Below are 27,104 nucleotides of genomic sequence, written 5' to 3'. Positions count from 1 at the left end.
TTGTAAAATATCACCTAAATCAAAATAATTTAATGGGCTGAACTTCAGTTTTTCTGCCGAGCTAGATGAATTAGTTTACTAGACGATATGTAACGAAAATTTTGGAAAAATTGCGTTTCGTCTGAATTACGAAAAAAAGGTAGTAAAAGTTTCACAACTCTTTCACATGCTGAAAATTTCATCGAAATTGATTATAATTCGTTCATGAGTTATAAAAATAATCATTCCCCACATACAGTAATCTCGCTAGAATAATAATGTGAAACTATTAAATTTTATATTTTACTAATTCTTTACCAACCATTGAAACTAGTAAAAACTGTTGAAATATCAAACCCTTCAGAGAACTTATAAAGGGTAATTTCTCATCTACCACTACCAGAATGAACGAAGACCATTAGATCCAAAACAAATTTCACGACTTCCGTGCAGCTTGACTGCCAGAGCAAGATCCTCGAAGCCTCGCAACAAATTGGCCCCGAGGTATCACTATAATTTTCTTTTCAAACGGTTCCCCACAGGTGCACGTCGCTCTTCCTGCTCGTAAATGAACAGTTTAAGGCAACAATCGTGTACTGTAAATTCATACTCGACCGGAAATTACAGTACGCCATCCATCATGTCACAGATCTACAAGTTTGCGGTACATCTTCGAAGAATCAGACGTCGTCACACACACGCACACTCACAGACAGCAGACAGAGAAAAAGAGTGGGGAGAGAAGGAGAACATAAATTTGCGGGTTCATCCTGAAAAAGAAAGAAAAACGGAATGAGTTCTTTTTAATAAATCGATAATTCAAAACTTTATTATATTGATACTGTAATAATATAACAACGCAGTTTTCATCGATCGTGTTCCGATCGCATACCTCGTTCGAATCTCATAATTGCCGACTAAACGGAAACGCTAATCTCTAAAGAAGCAAGTAATAAAATCTCTCGAACTATAAACTGTATACCATCCCAATCCATGAACCGAATATCACATAGCGATCAATAACAATTCTGTACTGTAAACAATTATACGGTGAAACTGATGTTACACGAGTTATAACGTAATCGCACAAGTCTGACAGTGTCGTGTCTAACAGTCAACAGTCTACGCTGCGATGAGACGGGTCCGAGACCCCTCACTCGTTACCCTAATTCAAGTACCATCTCCTTAAAACTGTATACATATATTGTATAGCATTTTAAAACTATGCTGTCCATTATCAACTGTGGAAGCGAACAAACTTCCCTATTCTATCACACCGCTTTACAGAGCTTCCGTTAGTTAGCTTGCACAAAAGACAGAAGCATTCGGAAAGGGCCCAACTCTAGGACAGCATTAATTCCGAACAATCAAAGGACCACGATAGCTAAATAAAAAATAGAGCTAAGAAGTGAACGCGAAGGGCAGTATAATCGTTCGTTGATCCTCCAATTATCCAGTATAATGTATAACATGATTAAAATTGCTAACCGGTTGAAACCTCCGGATGTACCACTGGGCGAACTCGCCCGACATAATATCTTCCTAGAATACTATACAGGATGTACCAAAAATGTTGTACTTAAGGAGGTGATTCCCAAGGTCATTCGAAGTAACTTTTTTCCTCCGCGGCTTCGTTCGGAAGTCATCATTTTTCGTTAACAACTCGTCGACAAAGCCGCGGGGAGCATTTCCGCAAAGGAAAAAGTTACTTCGAATGACCTTGGGAATCACCTGCTTCGAGCAGTACATTTTTGGGACACCCGTAGTTCTCTATCCTACCGTATTCCCATGTTAGAAGATCGCAGTGCGCGTCAAACAGTCGCGAAAATATTACATAAAAAATAAACGATAGACCGCTTTCCTCAACGTGGTCGTGGATCAGCCTGTCCGCGCGCTCCGCTTAATTACTGTAAAAACATGTTCAGTCTTTCAACATACGTCTGGACCGTGCAACGAACCGACTTATGTTTTACAAACATACGAATTGTAGCTACATATAGAGTAATTGTCCTCCGGTATGGTGTCGCGTTCCTCGTGGCTGCTCCCTTCGGCGGACTTCATTCCCTTCAGACGATACTTGTTCCGGGGCATGCCGGCGACGATGCACAGTTCCAGCAAAGCCCACTCCTCTATAGACCCCAGGGAGCCCTCCTCGCTGAGAGAGCTCACCGGACTGTGCCGCGAAGGCGGCACGTTTGACCTCGTGGTGCCGCGACACATCTCTTCGTCGTCGTTGTCGTTCCCATTGGAAACGGGGGACCTGCAATTGGGTACTTGATGACGCGAGGACCCGTTCTCGCAGATATGCTCCTGCTGGTCCATCGGAGGCTTCCTGCAGGAAGTCGACGAACCCTTCTCGCTGATGTTCATCCCGCCATTTCTTATGGTTCGTCTGATCTCGGACATCTTGGCGGAGTGAGACGCGTGAGAAGGTCCGCCGGTAATGGACGTCGGCGCGTCGTTTTCGGGTTTGTGAACCGGCGTCTGTGTCTGCGCCGTGGCAGTCCTGGCAGTCGAGTAATGTTTATTTACACAGGGGAACCCGCTGGGAGCCAGTCTGGCTTTGTGATACTGCTCCGACGGCTTCTTCGAGATTAGAGAAGAATTCGACGAAGCGGAAGCGTTCACCGCCTAGAAATTGAAAGAATGACGATGCTGTTTCAGAGATTGAAGCTGCACCAGTGACTTTCCGTTACCTTCGGCATGCCGGATTTAATACACTGGGCCAGCATGATGTCCTCTTCCTCCTCTGAAAGGCTCAAGTTGTCCTCAAACGTTGTTGGCGCTTTCGGCTGATGTTTCACTCGGTTTGTGTACTCTCGTTGCCTGTACGACGTGGAAGATGGCTTTCTCGGGATGCTCGCTTTCGCTTTCTCTGCAGCTGACGGCAACTGTTGTCCCATCAGCGTGGAGATGTTTGATCTGACCTAAGGTGCAAAGAAAATTATTAGTTTGAATAAAAGTCCGCAGTCTACTCATCGAACTTCCTGGTGATGAAGAGACAAACCTTGGGCATCGCTGATCTTATGCACTCGGTCAGGATCGCTTCGTCGTCTGAATGATTGGGACTTTCATCTGAGAGGTCATTACCGTGCTGCAGAGTCGCGCGACACAGAGATTTACCGTGGATAGGGTTCTTGTTGCCACTTTCCACCGGAGATGAGGATGGTGTGCCGCATATGTTGAATCTCTGCGTCAACGTCTCTGCCTTCTGAGTAAAGGAGATAGAGCTGGAAGGTGGTGGTGTGATCTGTCGAACCTACAGATTAAAATAGACACGTTCAACGAAATGTAACTTCTGAAATTACTTTCAGGGACACACTGAAATGAATTTGGTGCTTTATCCGGATACAGAAAAAAACTGAAGACGACCCTCATATATCAAATCCTGTATTGCGGTATAAATCCCTGGTTACAAAAGACTTGGGTCAATTACCTTTGGTATTCCCGACTGAATACACTCGTCAAGCATCTTCTCATCCTCTCCGGAGAGATTAGAACTTTCATCAGAAAGGTCATTCGTATGACACTCCACTTCATTAGAGAGTTTATCCTCCTCGGTCCTCTCAACATCTTCTTGAACACTTGGCATTGATAATGCGGAAAGATTTGACTGTGAACCTACAGGGGAGATGTCCGCTGGTGTATCTTCTGTACAATAAACATGCACAGTGTCCGTCGAAGCAACCACCTCTATGTTATTCTTATTTGTTTTGGCAGTCGCAGCTGGGGTGTCTACATTGGTCGCAGGAACTCGAGGCTCCAGTCTGTTTGTAACAGCAGTTCTCTGGCAGCGTGCTATCATGTTCGATGATTCGGATTGTATAGATTTCTGGGCCGTAGATGTTTTGAAAGATTGTCTGTACCTGTATTCAGCATTAGAGAGAGCTGTTAGACTGAAAATATTAAGTTGTTGCGCATGAAATGTCTGATTTTGGAATGCAAATGTTATAAAGCGTTTCGATCAAGAAATACTTAGTTAGAAAAAGGTTGCGGTTGTTTAAAGTTACTGTGAAAAATCGGACATTTCGTGAGCAACAGCCTAATAGTATTTTTAATAAGAATAAGATACTACCTATTGTTTTGTATGCCCATGCTGATGCAAGCAGCCAACATATCTTCGTCATCCTCGTCACCATCGCTGACTTGCTCCTGATCTTTCTCTACCTCCGTGTTGGCAGTCTTTTCTTTGCACAGATCTTCTTTTGGGCTATCGTTAGTGTCGTTCGAGACTTCTTTTATCTCTGACAATGCTTTCGAACTGTTGGGAATTTTCACGTCGTCATCGATCGTGAGGGAGCTGAGACTGGTGGCCGTGGAGAATTCAATCGGCGTCGATTCTTCTTTGAAAGTAGCGATATCATCTTCGAAAACGCTCGTACGCGGAGCATGACACTTTGAGTACGCTGAAAAGGACTTTCGTTTAGAGAACTACACAAAGTAATTGCCCCTCGAGTATTTACACAAACTGAAATCCGTATAACTACTGTTATATTGACTACTACTATTCCTTTTACTGACAATCAATAGCATTGCATACATAAATGTCGAACGGACGGTCTTACTGCTTCTTCTGGTATTTTGCTTATGAAATCCGTACACTGACTCTTATGATTGCGTGGACTAGGAGGTATAGTTTGCGTCGGTGAGTCTGGCAGTTCACTCGGGGAAACAACGCCGCTAGTCCTACGACTGTTAGAAACAATAACATTAGTATAAAAATATGGGACGATTCGTTAAAAAATTATCGGTAGATAAAGTGTTAAAATCGATCCATTTTGTGAAATGCTACCATTACCTAAAGTCACTGATAATGGAACTGCGATCATCGTGAATAGAATGCTGTTCAAAACCACTCAAAGACCCAAGAGAACTACAGCGCGAGAACATTAGAGGAGTCTGCTCTGCATAAAAATCCTGCCTGCTGAAAGTCACCATTTTTCCTGAAACAAGCAGCATGCTTCAGAATATTACACGGAGGATATTAAATAATAAATAATTCAACAAACCTTCTTTGTCCACAACTCTAGAATTACTTTTCCCTTCTGTTGGGCTATCGGATTCATTTGATATACGTAATTCGTTAGCTGTAGCTGTAGCTCCATTGTGTTCTGTTCTCTCCGATCTATCATCAATTTTATCTGAAGAATCATTGTTATTTGCTTTTGGAATAACTCCAGTAGCATTGTCTCTTTGTGTTGTTGCACTGCTAAGAGAACTCGGTGAATTAGCACGAGAGAAACCATTCGACGTCCCAGCTGGATAGTAATCGTGCAACTTTTCAGGGGAAAGATTAGGCTTCCGTGTTCTGGATGCTTCAGAGACTTCCAGTTCTTTCTCGTCTAGATGCGACTGATTTTCGTTACAATTAAGAGAAAGATTATGCTCGAAAGATAATTCTTTGCCATCGTGATCGAGAACCTTCTTATTAAGTTTCTTCTGAGAATCTACAGGTTCCTTGGAGTCTTCCAGTCGCAAATCAGACATGGAAGTCGCAGTCGAAAAGTTAAACGGCGTCTCGTACGGAGTTCCTTCTGTACAGTATGTCTTAACAGTGTCTTCCTGCACGCTGCCTGGAAAGTACTCTGGGTTTTGTTTCTCGTCATCGTCCGTGTCATCTTCAGCATATCTCAGACTATAATCCGTAGGTTGATCTAGATCGGTCTCGGCGTAATCTCCGAAGAGATCCACCTTGGAATTACGCTCCCCGTATTCCTTCTTACAGGCTCTGCCATCTCTAGACGAACTCTCGATTGGGTGTTCGTGGACGGTTGCTTTCCTCTCATTGTATTTTTTGCTGTAATCAACCACCTGCTCGGCTGCATCCTCCTCGTACCTTCTGCCAGTACTTTTCTCCATAGCGATCAGTTTATTAATACTTTATTTACCAGAAGCCTGGAACAGGATTCTCAATGAATGTTTTGTACCAAAAAGAAACTCACATTCTTTTAAATAATGATCCCAAAAAAAAAGAAATCATTAGATCACGTTACTGGAGTTGACTCTTTGGTAAACGATTGAAATTCTTCTTTGCTATCTTTGGGAAAATTGATTCAGGAGTTCTCAGGTGTGAATCGTTAAGAAATGTTAAATATCTACCGGTAGCTACTGTGTTAAAATTGTCGCACCGTTTTGGAGTTCCCCTTTCTGTTTCTCGGTCACGGATCAGTACCGATCGATCGGTGAAAAAATCAGGCACAGGAGTGTACTTACGAGTGTCTCCCTCCCAAAACAGGTTAATAATCAATTACAGGCATCATCCTTGGCGACCCTCGCGTCAACAGTAATTATCTCGCCTGGTGGTGAACAGAGGTTGACCGCAGGGTCGACATCCTGCCGCACTAACCACTACCAGTTAGTTAGGGACTCTCAGACTCCCGAGTTTGCCGCTAGATGGCTACCAACCCGCAGTCAACGACCCAATTCCCGCAAGTTCTCGAATCGAAAAAATTTCTTCCCACCAACCCTTTGTATACAAAAAATTTTCTAAAATCTATTTTTCTCACGAGAGAAAGACCCTAATAACGTTTGTACAATGATAGCAGATAGGTCCATAGCGTCATATACAAATACAAATCAAATTAATATTATTTATTATAATTACTCTAGAGGTTGAACGAAGAACGAACTACAATTACTTGCAAAGTAATGTGGAAAAGGCATTCCACTCGTTTTTATTAATACTCCTGAGTCTGGTGAATTGGAATTTAGAGAAACATCCTTATAAACATTATAAATGGAATAGTCACAGGCTTATTTTATTGGTTTTTTCTCTTATGGTTATTCTCCACATGCATAATTTAACCTCGTCCTCGTCCTGCTTGGGAACCTCCTGGTTGGTTTTGTTGGTTGAGCCAAGGCGCCGAGCCTGTGCCTCTACCTCTTTGGTTTTGTCCTCTGCCTCCTCTGCCACGAGCTGAACAGAGTAATAACATTATTAGAGACGAAGCTAAGTGATTATTACAAATCTACTGTACGAAATGACTTTATGCACGTTTAGTGGAGTAAAAGGTATTGCTTGTCCACGAGAAATCATTAGTCGAGCTATTTGGCCAATTGCGAAGTAACGCAAAGTAGAGATATTAGATAGCGCAAGTTTCTGCGTGCCATCTTCTCATGGACGAACAAATAATTGTCCATCTACAGCACTGGTAACAACATTATGTGAGATGCAACTGCGCTACTGTTAAGCGTAGGATAATATACTTCAAAAGACAGATTTGCAAGAAGAAAAGGGTTAATGCGGAGGTATTAGAATTACACAATCGAATGAGCACAGACCTTGAGCACGTAAAATAGCAGACTTTCCTCTGCCGGCGGTTCCGGAGCCTTTCCCGCCCGGTCTTTTGAACATCGGCGCATTCTTCAGCATATCTGGCAATATGAGAAACCTCATTTTCGATCCTCTAATATAAACATTTTCTAGCTGAGCTTCACGTCCGTCCCTATAAGTTACCGTGATATTTTGCATCTGACAGTTCATATTGTCCTCGGCTTCGATCAATTTGCCCCGGTACACCTCGCCAGTGTTTGTCTCACAGGTTACGGTGTGACCCTCCGCTTCGTGGAGTACTTTTATCGGTACACCGATCGACATTCCGGCAATTTCGAATCGTTTCGTCGATCCTCACGAACGAAATTCAGCTCGATCGGCTTGTGATCTGCCCTTTTTACTCCGAGAGGCTCTCTCCAATATCGAAAATTCTTTTACGTACTATAACCTCGCTTTTTCCCGTGGCTCCAAACGTTTACAACGTTCCGGCTTGCGGCTGGTGCTTAACGAAGTGGAGGGGATATGCCGCTGCTCACGTGATCAAGATTCAATTTGAAAATAGGAAAAGCGCGCGAACAAACGACGCTCTCGTCCTCGTTCGTCGAGCTTCGTGATTCGATTTATGTAATAATAATAATAATAATAATAATAATTCAACTCGACTGACACAAAGAACCATATCGGAAATAACCATTTATTTATTGGCTGTCGAACGAAAAAATTAATGTCGAAATGCTTTTTTTCCAAGTGAGACTCGTTTACAGATCGTTTTTTTAAGAGAACTACGTCACCAGTCACAGCGTCGTCTTCTAGGGCGATAAATTTATATATATTTTCTTTTTAAATATACATAAATATAGTCCACTATAGTTATAAACGTTAAGAACCATCGGCGGAAATGTTTGTATACGATCAGATAAAGAGATTCGTAGCAGCTCGCCGAGAAGATGCCATTTTGAAAATAATAAAAATATATATATATATAAGGAGCCAAGAGATTAGAAGGGGTGGGGAGGGAAAAGGGATGTAGAAATACATACAGTAAAGAGTTCTCGTAAAGCTATATCCGAACCTAAAGTGCTTAAAGCGTTTCAGAAGTTGTTAAATCGTAATGACGTTAATATATAGAAATGCATATATACACGTAGCTGCGGGTGTATATTGTATTACATATATATTAAACTCGACGTTACTCTTTAATCGCTTAAACATACTAATATCAATTGTAATAATTACAAGCATCGTTACGTCCTTATATAGTCAGCCGAGCACGATTTAAATTTCAATACCTGTCTCTTGAACGTAATATTCCCCCTCCATTCACACCGTTCTCGTTCATTCCCTCATTGCTTTATTGTTTTCCACTCTTCCTATTCACTCATTCATTCATTCTCTCTCTCTCTCTCTCTCTCTCTCTCTCTCTCTCGCTCTCTTTCTCTCACACTTTTAGTCCAGCTTTCTCTCTGTGGCGTAGCTTTGCTCTGTCACTCTCTTCCATTAGGTAAAACGGTACAATAATACCCCTAAAGGTGTATACCATTGGTACAAATTTGCCAGCCTTGTGTAACCGGCTAAAATAATCAACTTATCAGAAATATTTCAGCTCAAATATATTCCTTAACGTGTGAACATAAAATTAACAACTAAAACTAACTACTGAAAATTTGGCGCACGGACTAACGCAAAAACTATTCAGCCAATTTCGTTGAAATTTCGTAACGTCGAACAATGGTAATCGTATTACGCAGACAAGCAACTAACTCGTACAATCTTGTGTTATTTTAAAAAATACGCTCGTTATAAGTCGAAAAATAGAATTTCAAAAAAATAGGTTGGATAGTTTTCTTAAAGAAAGATATGTTACACGAGACTTTCACCCTCGGTGGTGTTCGAGAACGCGACTTTGTAGCAAGCGAGATAGAATGGCTCGTCCAAGAATAAAAATTGAATTTTCCTTTTTTTTTTCTTTTCTTTTTAAGAAAGTTCGAGTACGTTTAGAGCGGAAAAATAGAAGCGATTGAATCGTGTTCTCTGTACAGGAAACGTGCGGTGGCGCTAGCCGAGAGATAAATTTATCAAAAATAAAAAATTGAAACTTCCTTTTTCACTGATGGAGGAGACATTCTTGTGTGGGCTCTCGCTTCGATATTCCGTTTGACGAGGTGGTGGTGGTGGGGGGTGCATCGGTGTACAAGTTTCGGGGTATTACCGCACCCCGATGAGTCGCGTTACATTTTAGAAAAATATGCTATGCCTAAAATAGGATGAGAGCTTGAAGGCAACCGTACTCTTTACTCTTTTGTTTTTTTTTCCCCGTCGATATTGCGTGACAATCTTGGCGTGTGCGTACCTCCTCTCTCGATCATCCTCGACACTCTTCTCTCTCGGAAAAAACAAAAAAATCACTTGTTTCATTGTCTTTTCTTTTTTTTTTTTGTTCTCGCCGCAACGAAACGATAACAACAACAACAGCAATAACAACAACCGGCATGCAAGCGTGATAGGGTTGGGAGGAGAAGGGGCGAGACTTTTCCCGTAGCCGTCAGGATCTCTCAATTTTCAACAAAACGAAAGAACAGAAACAAAAAGAAAACGAAAGAAAGAAAGAAAGAAAGTCGAAGAGTAAGTTAGAACGTCAAATAACAATCGTATGATTTCAATAAACATGGTATATAGTTATTCTTAATATACAACATGGCGTTGCGTGAAGGACGACGGAAACGGTCCCCAGTCATATTTATTTGGAAGTACAAAATGTTCTCCGCAGCCTTGACTCTATGTCCGCTTAAATTACAATGCTTAATCTGAACGTTCTTCGAACAGAAAAAAATATATATATATATATTTATATTTATATTTATATTTATATTTATATATATAATTATAAACAAAAAAAAGAAAAGAGGAAATGGGACCACGACGTCACGTACGTGATCCCAGAAATAGTAGTTCCATAGCGTGTACGTAAGATGATGTGAAAAGCGTTCAACAATGTCAAATATCCTCGTAGTTCTATTGAAACAATACGATTTTTATTCATAACATTTCTTCGCACGACGATTATTACAAAAAGTTGAAAAACTGTGACGACCGATAAGTCTCACTCTCTGTACACACATAATATTGTCCCACAAACGTTTAATCGCGTCAAAGTATTTCTGTTTCAGAGTCACGGCAAAATGGCTACGCGAGTCATCATAAACGCCGGGCACGACCGAAGGTCATTTGTCATCCGAAAACTTCGAACTTCTCGCTGGCTGTTTCTCTTTTTGTCCCACATTTTTTTCCCTTTTCCTTTCTTTTCTTTTTTTACTTGTCTATCTCTCTCGCTCGCTCTCTCTCGCTCTCTCTCTCTCTCTCTCTCTCTCTCTCTCCGACGGATAATGTACAATTTTCACTAAAGAAAAAAAATATATATATATTTATATATATAATATATATATTATTTATATATATAGAGGAGCATCGATAACGTGTGATACTGAAATAAGAACGATTTACTTTATTCTATAACGTAATTCGATACAGTACTTTTTTCCTTTGTGTTTCATCAGAGACTTTTCGTTTTACTCTTCTTTGTTTGTTTGTTTGTTAATTGTCGCTATCGGCTGTCACACGCAAGTTCAAAAGGGCGAAGGATCGATATACTCGTTTAAAAAATAATAATAATATTAATAATAATAATAATAATAATAATATTAATAAAGAAAGAAAGAAAACGCAAGTATCTCTTGAAGACAGCGAAAAACGCGCGATGATATTACGATTTTTCGGCGCGGTGTTTTTTCGTCTCTCTCTTTCTCTCCCTTTTTACACACCCTCTCTCGCTCTCTGTGTCTCTCTTTCCCCTTTCTCTCCCACTCTTTCTCGCTTGCTTTCTCTCTCTCTCTCTCTCTCTCTCTCTCTCTCTCTTCCTCTCCCTCCATTAAAGATTTGCTAAAGACCCAGTGACGACTATGGGATTTTCTATTCACACCGTTTCTAACGAAGAAAGCAGTATATTCTCTTTTTGTCCCTTGTCGAGAAAGACCAAAAGAAAAATATGAAAACGAAAAAGTACATCAGCAACCACAAAGCGGTTTCGTTGCACGCTTCGCACGAGACTTCTTCCCTTGTTCGTTTAATTTTTTCTTTCTCCACGCTCGCTATCTCTCTCTCTCTCTCTCTCTCTCTCTCTCCTCTCTCTCACTTCTTTCTTTCTCTTTCGTTCTCTCAACAGAAATGACTCGTGAAAACTCAAAAACAACCTAACCGCGGCAACTGCACACGCACGCTCACGCATTCTTTCATGTTCTCTTTCTCTCTCGTGTTCATTTTTTTTTCTCTACGAGCCATAATTAAAAAGTTTTCGGACACGCTGGGCGAAAACTGAAACTGTGTATATTGCAACACGGAAGAAAATGGTTAAAAAACAGACGGAGAAATATGTCTCAATTATCTCGACGAAAAATTAATAATTGTTCTAATGTGGAGGGCGATAGTCATCCCTTCGTCGAGGGGCCTCTCTCTTTTAAACATTTTTCTCAGGCTGGCCGTTTTCTTTTTTTTTTTCTTAAAACGTTCCATCGTGTCTTCAGTTTGCACGTGGTACAAGCGAAACTAGCACCAATATTATTCACTCTCTCTCTTTCTCTTTCATTCTTTCATTCTCTCTGTGGCGCGCACACTTCTAAACGTACGATTATTACACGTAAGAAGGGAAAAAAGAAGAAAAATCGAGAAAAACGATTCGGTTCAACAACACAGCTCCGATTCGAACTGATCCACTACTGAAACCGTTTTTAGTAAATATACAGAGAACAAGGTACTTCACCTTTTGTTTAGTTTTTCCCATTCGTTTAGCGGAGATTCGTGAACACGGCGTAAATAATGATTTGCAATATAGTTTGAAACATATTTAATGAGGAATAATGCTGGTTATATTCACGTGAAATTGGACATAAACACACAGTACTACTTATAGTTCATTGCATTATTTATGAATCAATAGACTAATATACTTAATAATTATTAGACTAATCGTTAACCTAGGATTGTGATCACCCATCAACGTCAGCCACTACCTAAGCAACATTCCCTTTTTTATTATTTTTTTTTTTTTTTAACTTTTGTAAGTTTTGATATTTTACGAAACCAAACAGAAATGGTATTTATATAAAATTTTTGTTCTGCTTTCACGACTCAAAAAACCACAACTCCCGATGAGACGTCTCGGACAGACTGACCGCACCAAGAATTCATGAGGTTCGTTCAGTTTGAAAACAAACATTTTTGTTCCTTTCTCTCACTCTCGCTCTCTCACTTTCTCTCTCTCTCTTTCTCTTTCGCTCACTCTCTTTCCCCTATATCTCGCTTTCATCTCGTATGCGAATTTTGCGTTTAAGTAAATTAATAAACATAATATAGAATAATAATAAACCGTAATAGTTGTACATAATAATAGGTAATAGTAGTGTAGTAAGCTGGCAGCAGTTAGAACCAAATATATTCTCGATTAAAACTCTCAATAAGATGACAAACTGACATGGCACTGGCATCCGATTTTTTTTTCGAAGCATTCGTACACGCGGCGGCACGCACTCTAAATAATCATTTGTTCTATCATCTTTTTCTTAGACTCGTTTCGTAATACGTATCTCCGAAAATTTCAATTATTTCCTCGTTTCCCTAACCGCGTATATATATACCGTGTGTTACAAACCAATTTTACTACTCATTCTCTCCCTTCCCTCTCTTTCTCTCGCGCGCGCTCTTTCTCTCATATGTGTTAAGCTATCTCGCTCGTTTCCTTGCATTCTCACGCTAAATCATCTTTCTCTCATCGTTTCACTCACGCACACACGCACACGTATTTCCGCGTCTCTCTCTCTTTCGTACATGAACTCGCATTCACCCGTTTCGCCCCTCGACGTGCAATCAGCTGCCAGATAATTTATCTCGTTTTCTCCGTTTTATATTCTGTTTGTTTATATAGTTATATAACCATTTTCCCAACGACTACGCACTAAATAGTTCAAATTTTTTGCACTTTTTCACCAACAACAACTGGATTGTTGCGCCGAATTTCTTGAGCGCCCATTTCTCTGTAATCAAACTTGCAGTCGTGCTTGTCACTGTATCGATGCACAGAGCAGAACAGTCCTCCACAACGGCACTCGAATCCTGAAATGGAATTGAGAAGTTTGCGTAGAAATATATAGGGCAGCTACGGTGGCTTATAGTCATGGTGTTCACCTACCGGTCAAACCAACTTTTTTGCGACACACTGCGCAACGATTTTTCTTCTTCTTAGATTCTTTGTCAGTCTCTTTGCCGTCAAAGCAGTCATCTGCGTCCCCGCTACTCACTGAACCTTCTGCTACTGCTCCACTGCTTACGCCTACTTCGCTTTCCTGATCTTCCCTGTTTATCTGTGGAAAAGAACAGCATCATTAGTAACCAGGCTTTCATCAATGGAATGCGTAGCTATTAGAAACATTTTTTTTATTTTTCCTCAGCTAGAACTGCATTTCACACTGCTATGGAGCCCCTAAAACCGCTACCCCCACTACCGAGTTTTCTCAAGCTAATACTACTTAAAATTTAAGGCTGCCGTTCAGACAACAGTATAGGATGATATTGTTTCTCCTCTATGATTCTCTCTCTAATATATTAAATTGTATTGTGATCCCTATATGGTGAAACGTCTATCGACAACTCTGAAGATTCATTGATAATTTTACACACACCTAGTGAACCTCAATTAGTTTGAATATAAACTATAAACATTAATCTGACTTAGCAGTTGCCAAATCATCGCATAATACATGGAAATAGCAGCTACACTTACTGACGCAAGCGTCATAACAATATAAAATACTGCTATGGAAATATCTTCATCTTATTTGTTACTAGACCTTGCAAAACTTGAGGCACAATTTACTCCATTTATTATGCATAAAATAACGATCAGCTCTAACTACATTTCATTCACAACATTTACTATACTCTTATATTATTCTTTAATTCCTTACACTATAACATCAAGTCAGACTCGTGACAAAGACTCTGAACAGAATTTAATGAACATGAATGTTATTGATCTCCTTCGAATCGAAATCAAATTCTATTTTCTTTCTCTTCTAGAAAATTATGACTTAAAAAGAAGTTCTAATCACTACAACTGTAAAATAAATCATAGCGCAAGGGATTAAGATAACAAATGGAAATATAAGATTGAGAAGACTTACTTCTTTGGGGTTGGGCAGATCTGTCGTTGGTTGAGGTATAGTAGGAATGGTAGGTTGGGCTGTAGTTCCCGTAGCTGCAGGACTACCGAAACCGCTTTGCAACGTGCCAGCGTTACCAGAGACGGTCTGCGATGTCTGTACAGTGGCAGCCGACACAGGAGGTTGCTGCTTCTTTTTTAGGTTTTCTTTATAACAAAGAGAACAAAGGCCATCTGTGGCTGGCGAGCCGTAAAATCCACAGCCGCTACGGCACAGAGCTTGCATTGGATTAGACTCTCGTTCCATTTCTTCCGCTTATCCCGTTAGAACTTTTACGATTAAACAAGTCCTTGTTCCTTTATTGTTTGCAATCACTCGACGAATACACCAAGTAGTTGCAGTCAGCTAAATAACGGATAAGTAAGTGTCTCTTGCCACAGCTCGCTCTCTGGTTGCTCCTTCACGACCGCGTGTCACCATATATTCACCTATCGACATTAAATTTTCTATTTTAGTATTCCAGACAAGACAGAAACAAAAATTTGTACATACATACATTCAATCTACGTATAATCTGTTCAGATTGTATATACATATATACAGCATCATCTGTGCAACGTGAGTACAGCAAAGATGTTTAAAAGCCAATTACACAAGCGACCAACAACCGTAACCACATTTTGACAGAAGGAAAGTGAAATCTTCGAGAGGAACCTCGCTTTGACAAATCTGAGTTGAACGAACCACGAACGCTCCGATACGTGTTAACAAAACTGTTCTAAATTTTCCAGAACAAGACAACAGAGAATACAGCGAACCGTGGTTGTTGTCGCAGGCTCCTTTCGGCGAAGCCTCCGTACAAATATACTTTCATAAAGTGCAGTTGCTCACGTTTTATCTCCGTTGTAATACGAGTTGTCGCTAGCTGTTTGAAGACAACAAAAGCAGTCCGTTCGACCAGTACCATTACACCGAAAAACGATAGATGACAATAGTGTGTATGGAAACGCGAGTGACCGTGTGATACTCGGGAGCAAAAAGGGAAGAAAGGGGGTAACCGAATAAGCGCACAGGAGATCTCGTATCGAATTTTTTCACTGGTGCGAAAACACAGGAACACGCACGCACGCACGCACACACACGCACACGCGCGCGGGCGCGGAAGACAGTCAACAACACACAGAATTAGAAATCGTCAGCGGCACAACGATTATCACAAAGCAAGGGCCGTTCCCCTCGTGCTGGTCGCTGCGAGTGATTCCTCCAAGGGCAAGTAAAACTCTCGGGGAGAATCGGGAACGAGGAGACAGAGACAGAGACAGAGAGAGAGAGAAAACAGAGGATAGGGGTAGAAAGTGCGAGAGAAAAAAACGGGGAAGAAGGAAAGAAAGAAGAAATCTGCAAGGGAAACGGGGGAATTTCGAGCGCGACGGTATTGTCGACTCTCACAACCGACTCGATTTTCCCGTTCGAACGCGATAAAGTGCCATCGCAGAGAGGCGTGATCGGGAAACGTGATATTACTCACTTTCCAACACGCAGTCGTGTCGCAACCAATGCACAACATGGAGTAAGAATTGGTTCGAGGCATTTAAGTGGGTTCCCCGTCTGTGTATCCTTATCGCGACGTTAGACGACGTGCCATCGATATAGCCCAAGAGAGCCGTCGCTCGGGGAGAGTCTCTCCTTCAAGCCCCAGGGTTTTCGTGAATCTCTCGGCGCAATTCGCCTGTGGCCGCCACTAAATGCGCGCGTTCGCTTTGTCTCCCGATGCTCTTCGCAGCAAGCTAAAACGAAACGTTACCAAATAGCTCTCCCTTTCTCTGTTTCTTTCTCTCGCGCGCGCCCGTGTGCTCGCTCTCGCAGTGTCTCTCTCTCTCTCTACCTCTCACTCTCTTTTCTCTCTCTCTCTCGCTCTTTGTGTGCAACTTCGCGCTCGAGCGCTCGATATTACTTCAATCCGAGGAACCTGCAAGGACGGAGGAGAAACAACGATAACGACGACGACGGCCGAATGTTTTCATGATGGCGATCGCCGCGGATGTGCTGCCTTTGGGCGGACGCGCAACCGACTGCGACACACGGTTGAGGTTAGGGCGCCGCTCGATCGTATACACCTTTCAATTAGCAAGCTACACTAACGAGCAAAACTGAGTCTACACTATTTGAAGCAACATAACTTTTTCAAAATTAGATCAAATGAGTTGAATGTTATTGAGAAGTTAGAAGGATTAGTTTATTGGACGAGGTGTAAACAATTTTTGAGAAAAGTTTGAATTGGTCGGAATCGCAAAAGAAATAGTAACAGTTGGTTTTTTTTAGCTTTTTTATCTGAGCTTGTATTGAAAATTTGTATTGACTGTATTCAATAAATTATATCCATGCTGACAATTTCACCGATATTGGTTAATTCGTTTACGAGTTATAAACGCTTGAAAGTGGAAAAATTGCCGTTTTTCACGATTTTCGACCTAAAATCGCACTTTTAATTTATTCGAGCGGATCAAATACATTCTTTAAATTTTCAATACAGGCTCAGATAAAAAAGCTGAAAAAACCAACTTTTACTATTTCTTTTGCGATTCCGACCAATTCAAATGTTTTAGACCTCGTCTAATAAACTAATCCTTCTAACTTCTCAATAATATTCAACTCATTTGATCTAATTTTTAAAAAGTTATGTTGCTTCAAATAGTGTAGACTCAGTTTTGCTCGTTAGTGTATATCAAGTACAATCGGAGTACAAATTGAATAGAAAACCAAACACATTGCGCACATTCGATATATGACATTATTGTTTTGCATTAGATTGACTACGGTTAAAAATTTTTTAAAAAGTTTAGATACTGTACAGTATTGTTAGGACTATCGTTAGGTTAATAACAAATGTGCAATGTAGAAATATAGACACTGACTGACATAAGGAATATAGAATAAGAGACTCCACAATAAAAGTTCAAATTTGAAATTAGATTCCAAAACCGTCAAGGGAACGCAATATTACACGCTAACATTTTAGTAAATAAGATTAACTCGTATGTAAGTGCCAGCTCAATAGCATATAAGGAAAATTTGTTATAAATTGTTGCATGACTAGTTTGCTTTCGGCAAATAGAGCTCTCCGGCTCTCCAACGCCATCTCTATGTATAATAGAGTAAAGAATAAACCAACCAACCAACCAACCAACCATTAGCAAAGCTATGTACGTTACATCGACTTATTAAATAAACGAAATGGAACTATGTTTCTTTTTATATTTCATGGAAACGGGACTTGCGCGACGGTGCTCGAACGTTGGGAAATTATGAATGACGCACTACAGTGACTCCCACTAATGTTTGTACGCTCTTAAAAATCGCATAACTTTGTCAATATTGGACTATACTGCTGGAATTTGTTTGAGAAGTTAGAACAATTGGATCACTACATAACGTGAGAAAAATGTTTGATTAAAATTGCAATTGGGCGAAATTGCAGAGAAAATAGTAAAAGTTGTATTTTAAAACTTTTTTATGCGGGCTTTTATTAAAAATTTAAAAAGTACGTTTTGTACATCTGTATCAATGATACATATTCCGAATATTTCATCTAAATCGGTCAACATTGCACTGAGCTACAAACGTTTAACGATGAAAACTTAAGGGCGAAAGTCGCATAATTTTGGCGTTCTCAGGGAATTTCGCCCTTATGTGATCATTTTGGAACATCTGCAGCTCATTGAATATGTATAATTCGTACAGATCTAGAAATCGTACTTTCTAAATTTTCAATGTAAGTCCACATAAAAAAGTTGCAAAATACAACTTTTTTTTCTCTGCAATTTCGCTCAATTGCAATTTTAATGAAACATTTTTCTCACGTTATGCAGTGATCCAATTGTTCTAACTTCTGAAAAAAATCAAGTAGTATAGTCCAATATTGACAAAGTTATGCGATTTTTAAGAGCGTACGAATATTAGTGGGAGTCACTGTATGTGATATTTTAGCCGTCTAGCTGGACAACGTTATTTCATCGGAGTAATATTAATTTTCAACGATTCCGTTCGATTTTCTATTAATAAAAAGCATGTATTCGATTCAACTTCGGTGATGATATTGATTTTTTTTTATTCTTTCACATTTATATATATATGTAAAATAAAAGGACGGGTTCACTTTTATATAGCTAGATTGCGGACTTGATATGCCGAAAAATGCAAAACAGCAGAAACATTTGAACAATTTAAAAATGTGTTTGCATTATTATCGGCTTATTAAGAAAAGTTATAAACGCAGCTCTTCTATCTTGCAATTAATGCAATCATAATCATACTTATAATTCCCCGATGAATTTAAATGAGTTCTTTAAATAATTTCAATCAGTCTTTTTAAACTTTCTGAGTACAAGCAACATGTACACTATAAGAAGCCAAGTGTATTCGAAATCTAGTTACAGTCCGAAATATAAGTTAATTATCATGAAGATTTGAGGGGCTAATAAAGTGCAATTTGAAAAAGTACACTTCTCCCGCCAGATCGCCGAATATCGCAATGTGCGACGTTCCGAATTTGAATTTTCATTTCGATTCTATCCAAGACACGATTCAATTGGTAAAGCAGACGTATGTCTTACCCCAGATGCCCCAAATAATTGACACAGTTTCTGCAAATACGTGTATATCGAATTTTAAATATACATACTTTTTAAATATCGACTCGGTAACGTGGTTCTTACTTTCCGTGTGAACGCGTGAAAAAACGAAATTTTGTCGCGCGCTTCGCGACAGATACGCAATTATCTGTGCACGATGGGACAAGTCGATGAAATTCTTGGAAAATGGAAAATTTACACAGGTTTTCTATAACTGTCTAATAATACTCTAACGTTACATGGCGGCACGTACTGTATCTTTCAAACGAACCGGCAGATGTCGCGTCGAGCGCTGGCTACGTGACGGAATCAAATCAAAACTACATGCTGTTTGATGCGTGCCGACAGATCAAATAAAAGAAGAAGGAAAAAAACTGTTTCTCTTTGTTCCGCGAACCTCTCTTTTCTCTCTGTTTATTGATACAACACGCGCCGCGCGAAACGGCACACAGTGGGCAATTTGGACGAAATCGGATTCAGAATCAAAGAACTTTCGATAGAAATGAGGTAGAGCGATGAAATTTTTTTTTAATTAAAGCTGAAACTTGGTAGAATATGGGAAAATAGGGAGATTATTACCATCCAATCATTTCAACGAAAAAATGATTTCATTAGTTTTTGTCAGAAAAATCTATTTTCTACAAAATCCTGAGGTCGTAGACAAATTTTGAGGCCAGATTTGAAACCAGCGTGAATAAATCTATGGGAAATGATGTATAGCATGTTAAAAAAAAAATTTTTCCGCGCGTGGTATTGGAAAAACGAAAATTTTCTCGAATTTCTGCGCGTTTAACGAATTTTCTCGAGGTTAAAAAACGTTCGTACCACAATCTCTCTATTTTTCCCGTATTCTACAAAGTTGCAGCTTTCGTTTAAAAAAAATTTCATCGCTCTACCTCATTCCTATTGAAAGTTCCTTGATTTTGAATCCGATTTCGTCCAAATTGCCCACTGCGGCGGCGCGCGTCTCTCCTAAGGCTAAAGTCACGTTCACATTTCCACCGTCTTGACTCGTTGTCAGAAATGGATTGTTGAACAATTAACAACCACTCCTCCCACCATTCACAATTGTGAAACGTACGTTCACGCGGTCGTTTAATCTTTCGCCTCGTGGAGAATCAGTTTTTCCTTCGATAACGGCTATCGAACCTGTTGCTTTGAACGGTTTAAACAAAACGCACGAGGCGGTATATATATATATATATATAATATACATATATCAGGGATCGTTTCCAATAAATAAGTAATTAACTGCGTTCCGCATAGCGCGTCCGTGATTCGGTGAAATCCCGCGGTGAAAGGGCCAAAGAACGAAATGAACGGGATTTAAATCCGTTAGTTCAGAGCAGGAGTGACGTCACAGGCCAGTAATTGAGAACCAAATCAAACTCGAGTCGCGGGGAAGGGGTGGGGGCAATTTGCGGGAAAAAGAAATTTCCGCGGCTGACGGAAGAGAAATGTCCCTTTAGTCACCGATCGGTTGATTCATTTTCGTTTCAAATTCTCCAGTCCTCTCCCCCCTCTCCCCGATAATCAGTCATCATTAAATCTACTGACGGATGGTAACTTCAATGGGATACGTGTCGATAAACATATTAGAAGTTCGATCAAATAAAATGTCCTTTATTCGTTCATACCTATTCGAGGATACATTTTGTTGAAACGATAGAACAAAAGCAAAAAAAGAACAAAGAAAAATTAATCGACGAATTACATCGAGTCACGAATAAATACGCCGATTCGTGTTCGACGGATCGGAACAGTTAGGAGAAAAGATTTAGTCCTGCGATGGCGCAACGATCGGTCGTAAGTTTAAAGGGATCAGTGAAATTAACTCGCCATTGACGTACAATTACGAACGATCTTGAGCTCTAATATTAGTCCGCTCGTCGAATTGCAATCGTGCAATAAACATCCGACGGCTAGATAGCCGTGTATCAAAATTAACAATGCGTCCGCGTGACGTGTAAAGTTGTTCGCCGTTAACACACAACATAAATAAATTCTACTCTTAATAATTGCGCAACGGTGTAATGTCACGTGTACAATTTGTCCGGTCCCCGCGCGGAAAACCTCGGCCCACGAAATTCGAATTTTCGGTGTACACACACACACGTCATCGGCGAGCATTCGACGTTTCCGAGATATCGAAAGGATCTCGCGAGAAACGGGGTTATCATCTGTTTAACGTGTTGAATAAGACGTACGCGCGTGACGAATGACCCAAAAAAAAGAAATTTCATTTCCGTAAGCAACCTGATAACAATAAAAATTCCTGTAACATACGAACATTCTCGAGACGGTTTTATCTAATGGTCCCGGCTTCGCTTCCTCTCGGATTAGTCACGTGGCACTCGGAAGATTTTTACGACCATTTTTGGTCGATATTTCGACACGTGTTCGATTCGCAATTATTGCTACAGTAAATTGGTTCGGGCAAATTGCGATTGATCTCTAATTATAGGCCACCCGGTATAGAGGAAAGGTTATTCTCGTGGTGAACCTGCTTCTAGCCATAACTACAAATATTTTCGTATAATCCTTGCGGGACCGCGTTACCGTGCTCGGATCTATGATAGCACGAACTTAGTCATCACGATTACTTTAAAAAGCGTACACGTCATGTCCACTGTTCAACTAATCGCCCGACAAAAAAAAACTTTTAAATACCACCGAAACATTTGCAGGTTCTGTTCGCTAGCCATCAGTATCGAAAATGGTACCTTTAATTCCCTTGTGTCCTTCGGATGCGCGAAAATCTTCAACTAGCAACATGGCAGAGGCCCGCACATGGACATTGTTCGGTGAAAAGTAAAAGGTTAAGTGAACGCAAATGGTCTACATAAATTCTCCAACGGAAAGTAACTAGAACTAGGTTCGATCAACGTCGGCGGCGAGACTATGCGAGATATACAGGCCGCGGGAGAGACTCTCGAAACGTACTGAAAATGTCCCCGATGATTCTAACTGCGATTGCCCGCGTTTGACTCATTCCCGTCTGGATAACAATGACTCGCTCCTCGGCACTTCCCGTTTACTTATCGGGGCCGCTTTTGTTCGGAACAAGGAAACATGTTTGCGACCTTTCCCATCCACCACCGTGCTAAACAGTCCCTCTATGCTGGTCGAAAATATAATTTTCTGATGCAAGATCGTGCAACTCCTGGGTAATCGAGTGGAAACGATAACGAGAAAAATATAGAAGATTCATAACCTTCCGTTTGAACCGGCACGGTTCGAAGAGCTGAACAACCACTATGTTTCACAACAGAGTGTTACACGCTAGAGAGAGAGAGAGAGAATTTTCGAAATGGCGTCGAGATTTTCGAAGCGAACCTATCGACACAATAATTCGCCTACGATTCGTTTGTTTACCTCGTGCGTGCTCGAGTTTCACAACCGTCGGTGCCCGCGCGACAATACACGCGCAACCTTCGCCGGATTGTAACGGACAAAATTCTAAAAAAATAATAATTAATAAATTATTATTATTTATTACTACTATTAACACGTTGAACGCCACGTCAGCCATACGTGGCTGACGGAATTATTTGTGCAGGTTTTAAAATGAACTTTTACGTTGATATATTCATTGTACTAAACTTAGGATCTGTAACATGCAAGAAAGTTGGAGGATTACTCGGTATCGTACATTTAATTTTTTGCAATTTTTATTTCATCAAATAACTTACTTTGATTTTATGGAATTTTTCGGGTTTCTAGTTTGGCGTTCGAAGTGTTAACTATATTATTAATCAATTTATTTTTATAATGATTATTATTTTTAATTACTTTGAATTGTCTCTCGCCGAGATACGAACCGTAAAGATACTTCTTTAACGCGCATATCATGTTTTCTATGTATATTGTACGGTTGGGAGTAATTTTTAGACACTCGTACAGTGCTAAGGCGGCACGTGGACACGTGGTAGGGATATCTTCACAGTAAGCATGACGTACGCACGATTCGTGATTTTCAAACGCGTCCGTTTTTCAATGATAAGTCGGACTCGGTTGACTCGTCCTCGGAGAACAATGTACAAAACACACACACGCATACACACACAGAGATACAGGTTAATTGCGGACTCTCGTGTGGCTGGATTCGAGATCGAGCGAAAGGAAAAATATAAGGCTGTTTTAATACTTTCATTGACGTAAAAGAGAACGCGAGCGAGCGAGCGCACGCGCGCGCGCGAGCGTACGCGTGAGCGAGCAACACGCGCGCACACGCTACCGACGATCGGCAGTAAAATTCTTAAGAAAGCATCATCACGCGATAACCGAAGTTATTTCTCCGCCGGTAATTGAGTATGTAGCCATTTTACAGGGGCAGATCGGGCAGCCAGCGAAAGAAAGCGAGGTGTGGCCAGGGTTCTAATCTACGCGTGTACAAGCGTCAACCTGCTAATCGTTTTCTATCGCGAGCGCGACTATTCCGCTCGGGGCAACTTTGACGCACACGCGCTCGCGCTCGCGCGTACAGCCTATTAGTGTTTCCATACACCGAGAGAGGCAGGGTTACACGCGTTAACCTCGCGTCGTTAACAAACAATCCAGCGGCAGCCAACTCTGGCGTACACTGTGCGACAAAATGATAGCACACATTAAGATTTACACGATTCTCCGTTCATTTCCTCGTATCGCAACCTATTTTTCTTTCAATACGCTACTTCAGTATACGTTTAATAACATTTACAGCGGTTCGCGCAATTCGAACGCTGATTTTGTTTAGAAATTGAAAGCGAAAACGATTTTCAAGAAATTATAACTGGTAGGAATTACATGAAAAAATGATTACAATTTTCCTTTAGAAGAAATATTGCTTTGCCAGCTTCGCAGTATGAACCACAGCGTTTTCGTGTTGGAAAGTGAAATTGTCTTCAATAATGCTTGCAGCGAAAGCGTTTATTTGTTCGTCGATAGATTATGGATCTTATGCACTTATGAGAAAAATGGTTCGGTCGAAAACAAGACTGTAAAGACGTTAGAATGATTAAAATTATTAACAGAAGAAATACACTTTCATGCAACTTCCGTTCATTGCGGCTGACCTGGTCAGTTTTTATTTTGCATAAAGATCCGAGGTCTGTTCATCGATAATTTCTAAATATTCTGCGCCGTTCAGTTTTCCAGCAATATATTTCATGTCCATTTCCCGGTAATAGCCAATATCGCAGCAAATCATTACGCCGCCACCTTCCATTCGGTGATGGCGCAAAATTTGTTACTCCTGTCTGAAATCATGATAATAATAGTTAAAACTATCGGGTTCATCCAACAGGTTGTAAATTGAATCTCTTCTCGTTTGTGCGTTATCACTTTTCAGCATTTTTTCTTCATGAATATATGCTTTCCTGTGTGAACTGCAGACGATTGTCGTGATGTTGCTCATTCAAGTACAAATTCTTCTGCGATTTTCTCCTTACTAAGTGCTTTCATATATATATATATTTCATGAGCACTGAGCGACTTTCCACGACTCAATTAATCTATCGTCGTTTCTAACAAATACAAATCACAAAATGTTATTATACATTTCATTAACCATGTTTCATGTTCGATACTTGTTATGCGGTAGCTTACGTACAACTGAGAAGCGTAAATTTTGTGCTATCACTTAGTCCCGTTCGCGTACTCCACAATTTACATTTGCATTCTATAAAATTTCACCTAACTGAATATTCTGGGCCCATATCGAGCACGTTACACGTACAGGCATGTCGAGAACTCGCGACAACATGGAAAATCTATTCAGAGGTTTGAGACTTTCACGGCCCGGCATCATACAGTTTTGTCTATTGGGGCTTTCAGGCGTAAGCCGTGTCCTAAAGGAATTATCATTAGTATCGGTGTGTCTTCTGACCCTCCGATGAAGCTAGCTGCGAAATGCCTCTGCTAGCTGCCTCCAAATGCTTGCAAAACGTTGGGAAATTTCTTCCGTTAGGACACGGCTTGCACCTGAAGGCCTCAACAGACAAAACTGTACGGAAAATCTATTTTCAGCAGTTTTTCCCTGGGAAACTTTAAAGAATGCAATATGCGCTGTCCTCTTGTCGCACAGTGTAGTTCCTTGTCACTCAGTGTAGTAGAAGCCTTCTCTCCTGTGTCCCGCGCGACGCCCTTCGTGTGGTCGCGTGTCCGTTCGATTTCACAGTCTCGTCGATATGCATGCCGCCTACGAGAGGTTCTATCGCGCAAGGGACTCCGCGAGGAGTTGCGACCGTCTCTCCTCTCCATCTTCCGTACGAGACCGAATCCGACTGAGCGAAGGCGGCGGCGGTGAGCAGGGAAACGAGCAACCTGAGAGAGCGAGTCGCTTCTCTCGGGCTGTGAACGACTTGGCGATCTCGACGCTCGAGAGTTGCGTGTCGATCAAAGTTCGGGGAAACTATCCTCTTGAGATTCAATTGGAAAATCGAAGTTTGACGGTCTTTTTCAATTTAAATCGACCCCGTGACCATCGAACGCGGGGAATTCTGTTGGGTGATTAGAGAAGTTTTAGGGCGCCCCCTCCGTAAAAACTAGCCCAGGGAGAGCGCACGAAGGGCCGAAGGGAGGGGGGGATTTAAGACCAGTGCGGATGCGGGCACCGAGGAAGGGGGTATGAAAACCGCGGGGCGGGGGAACGACGATAGGAGAGGATAAACGCGTAAGTGTGCATTTGCGGTTGAATTGTATCGGCGCAGCCGTCGTCGTGCGGACACGGGCACACATGCACGGCAGTCAAAGAGCACGAAGAAACAGGACGGACACACCAGAGACATGGCTTCCATCCTTGAGAGTATACGCACTTGGGTCAGATATTGCGTCGTTTGTTCCCTTTGTCCCGCGGTGGTAAATGGTGTTGGTACACTGCGTAGAGCGGGCGCGGACATCTTTGTTATCAATGGAAAGGGGACGGGATAAGAGAAGGGAATATAATCGGTGGGCTTCCCCCCCTCCCTCCTTCCCCCCTTGAAGAGGGAACACGGGGACAAAGAGAGGCGGCTTAGATTCTCCTGGCAAGCGTTTTTTCGCGAAACGGAGCATTAGATCAGGTGTACGGGTTAGGCGTGCACGTATTTCATGGGTATTAGATAAAAATAGTCGTGATCGAGGAGCGGGCAGACCGATTGCGACACTTACCAAGAGCTGTTGCGGTGTAGCAGGGCGCAATATGTCAGCTGACTTGACGTGTGACCGATCGTAATCCTGCGCCAGTATCCGACATAATTCTCAGCGAAGCATCGAGCAGCCTCGTTATAGGAATATCCAGTCGATTCCAGCTGCTGCTGACGCTGCCCGCACTTCTCACAAATACACACAGATATATCGGTTATCTCGTCGAAACTAAGTCCTCGCACGAAAACTTTCGATTACGAGATACGACGACCAAAGCTGCGGGCACAGGAACAAATACTGCCGATGACTGGTGTAAAGTTAGATCTCTTACCCTCCCCCACTCCGCACGCGAACCACTCGGAACCAGGGTCGACAAGCTTCAACGGGGACCGTCCAACTCTCGAAACACCCTTTGCCACTAGACGATACCACTTTTTTAGGGGAATGCCTCGAGAATTTTCGAAAACGGTCGCCCAATCGCCTAATCAACCGCGAACGTCACGCGATTGTTTCCGGTTGCCGATTTCGATTCTTCCAATTCGAAAATTACGTTGAACGAATTGCGTATCGAACCAAAGACATAGTGTCCTTTTCACATGGAAACTACGTAAAGTACGTTTCGTCGAATCATCCACCTGGGAATTTCAATAATTAATTAAAAATTTTCTATCCCGTTGAAACGCAATTCTGAATAATTAAAGGAAACTTTACCATTGATGTTTTTATTCCCACTGTAAAAATACCTATTTCAAGATAGAAATTCGACGCTTTTCTTCCTAGTTTAATGGTTATGTTGCCTAAAGGCGGATTCTCAATTTTTTCGAAATGTATTATTGTGATAGTTCTTTGAAATAAATACACTGTAAGCGTATAATCTATTTAGCCTTTTACGAACATATATACAAAATC

The 27,104-nt window shown here is 41.1% G+C and overlaps 3 protein-coding genes across 7 annotated transcripts; all 3 read right to left on the bottom strand.

The window, feature by feature from the left end:
* Positions 1-776: 776 nt before the first annotated feature.
* On the bottom strand, positions 777-6,349 carry LOC143358611 (uncharacterized). 2 transcript variants are annotated; one of them, XM_076795887.1, is made up of 9 exons: positions 6,193-6,349; positions 4,989-5,874; positions 4,778-4,922; positions 4,520-4,671; positions 4,055-4,385; positions 3,416-3,845; positions 2,987-3,238; positions 2,676-2,906; positions 777-2,610 (listed from the first exon to the last, which is right to left on the bottom strand). In XM_076795887.1, the coding sequence occupies exons 2-9, from the start codon at positions 5,836-5,838 to the stop codon at positions 1,942-1,944; spliced, it is 3,060 nt and encodes a 1,019-aa protein (XP_076652002.1). In that variant the 5' UTR covers positions 5,839-5,874; positions 6,193-6,349; the 3' UTR covers positions 777-1,941. The 2 variants fall into 2 exon arrangements, with proteins under 2 accessions (XP_076652002.1, XP_076652004.1); XM_076795889.1 differs by lacking the exon at positions 6,193-6,349 and adding an exon at positions 5,973-5,990.
* Positions 6,350-6,613: 264 nt separating this feature from the next.
* Smd3 (small ribonucleoprotein particle protein SmD3) lies at positions 6,614-7,750 on the bottom strand. The gene is made up of 2 exons (XM_076796430.1): positions 7,261-7,750; positions 6,614-6,895 (listed from the first exon to the last, which is right to left on the bottom strand). Exons 1-2 carry the CDS (start codon positions 7,574-7,576, stop codon positions 6,780-6,782), a joined length of 432 nt encoding a protein of 143 aa, XP_076652545.1. The 5' UTR covers positions 7,577-7,750; the 3' UTR covers positions 6,614-6,779.
* Positions 7,751-10,262: 2,512 nt separating this feature from the next.
* On the bottom strand, positions 10,263-26,584 carry Drn (zinc finger AN1-type doctor no). Of its 4 annotated transcripts, none has more exons than XM_076796427.1 (5): positions 26,220-26,584; positions 15,989-16,247; positions 14,482-14,948; positions 13,491-13,662; positions 10,263-13,414 (listed from the first exon to the last, which is right to left on the bottom strand). In XM_076796427.1, the coding sequence occupies exons 3-5, from the start codon at positions 14,764-14,766 to the stop codon at positions 13,266-13,268; spliced, it is 606 nt and encodes a 201-aa protein (XP_076652542.1). In that variant the 5' UTR covers positions 14,767-14,948; positions 15,989-16,247; positions 26,220-26,584; the 3' UTR covers positions 10,263-13,265. The 4 variants fall into 4 exon arrangements, with proteins under 4 accessions (XP_076652542.1, XP_076652543.1, XP_076652541.1 ...); XM_076796428.1 differs by lacking the exon at positions 26,220-26,584 and adding an exon at positions 21,815-21,839; XM_076796426.1 differs by lacking the exon at positions 15,989-16,247.
* Between the last annotated feature and the right edge of the window lie 520 nt (positions 26,585-27,104).

The sequence above is a fragment of the Halictus rubicundus genome, chromosome 11 (assembly GCF_050948215.1).
Source record: "Halictus rubicundus isolate RS-2024b chromosome 11, iyHalRubi1_principal, whole genome shotgun sequence".
In the NCBI taxonomy this organism is placed as follows: Eukaryota; Metazoa; Arthropoda; class Insecta; order Hymenoptera; family Halictidae; genus Halictus; species Halictus rubicundus.
This window is presented reverse-complemented; position numbering and strand designations above follow the sequence as displayed.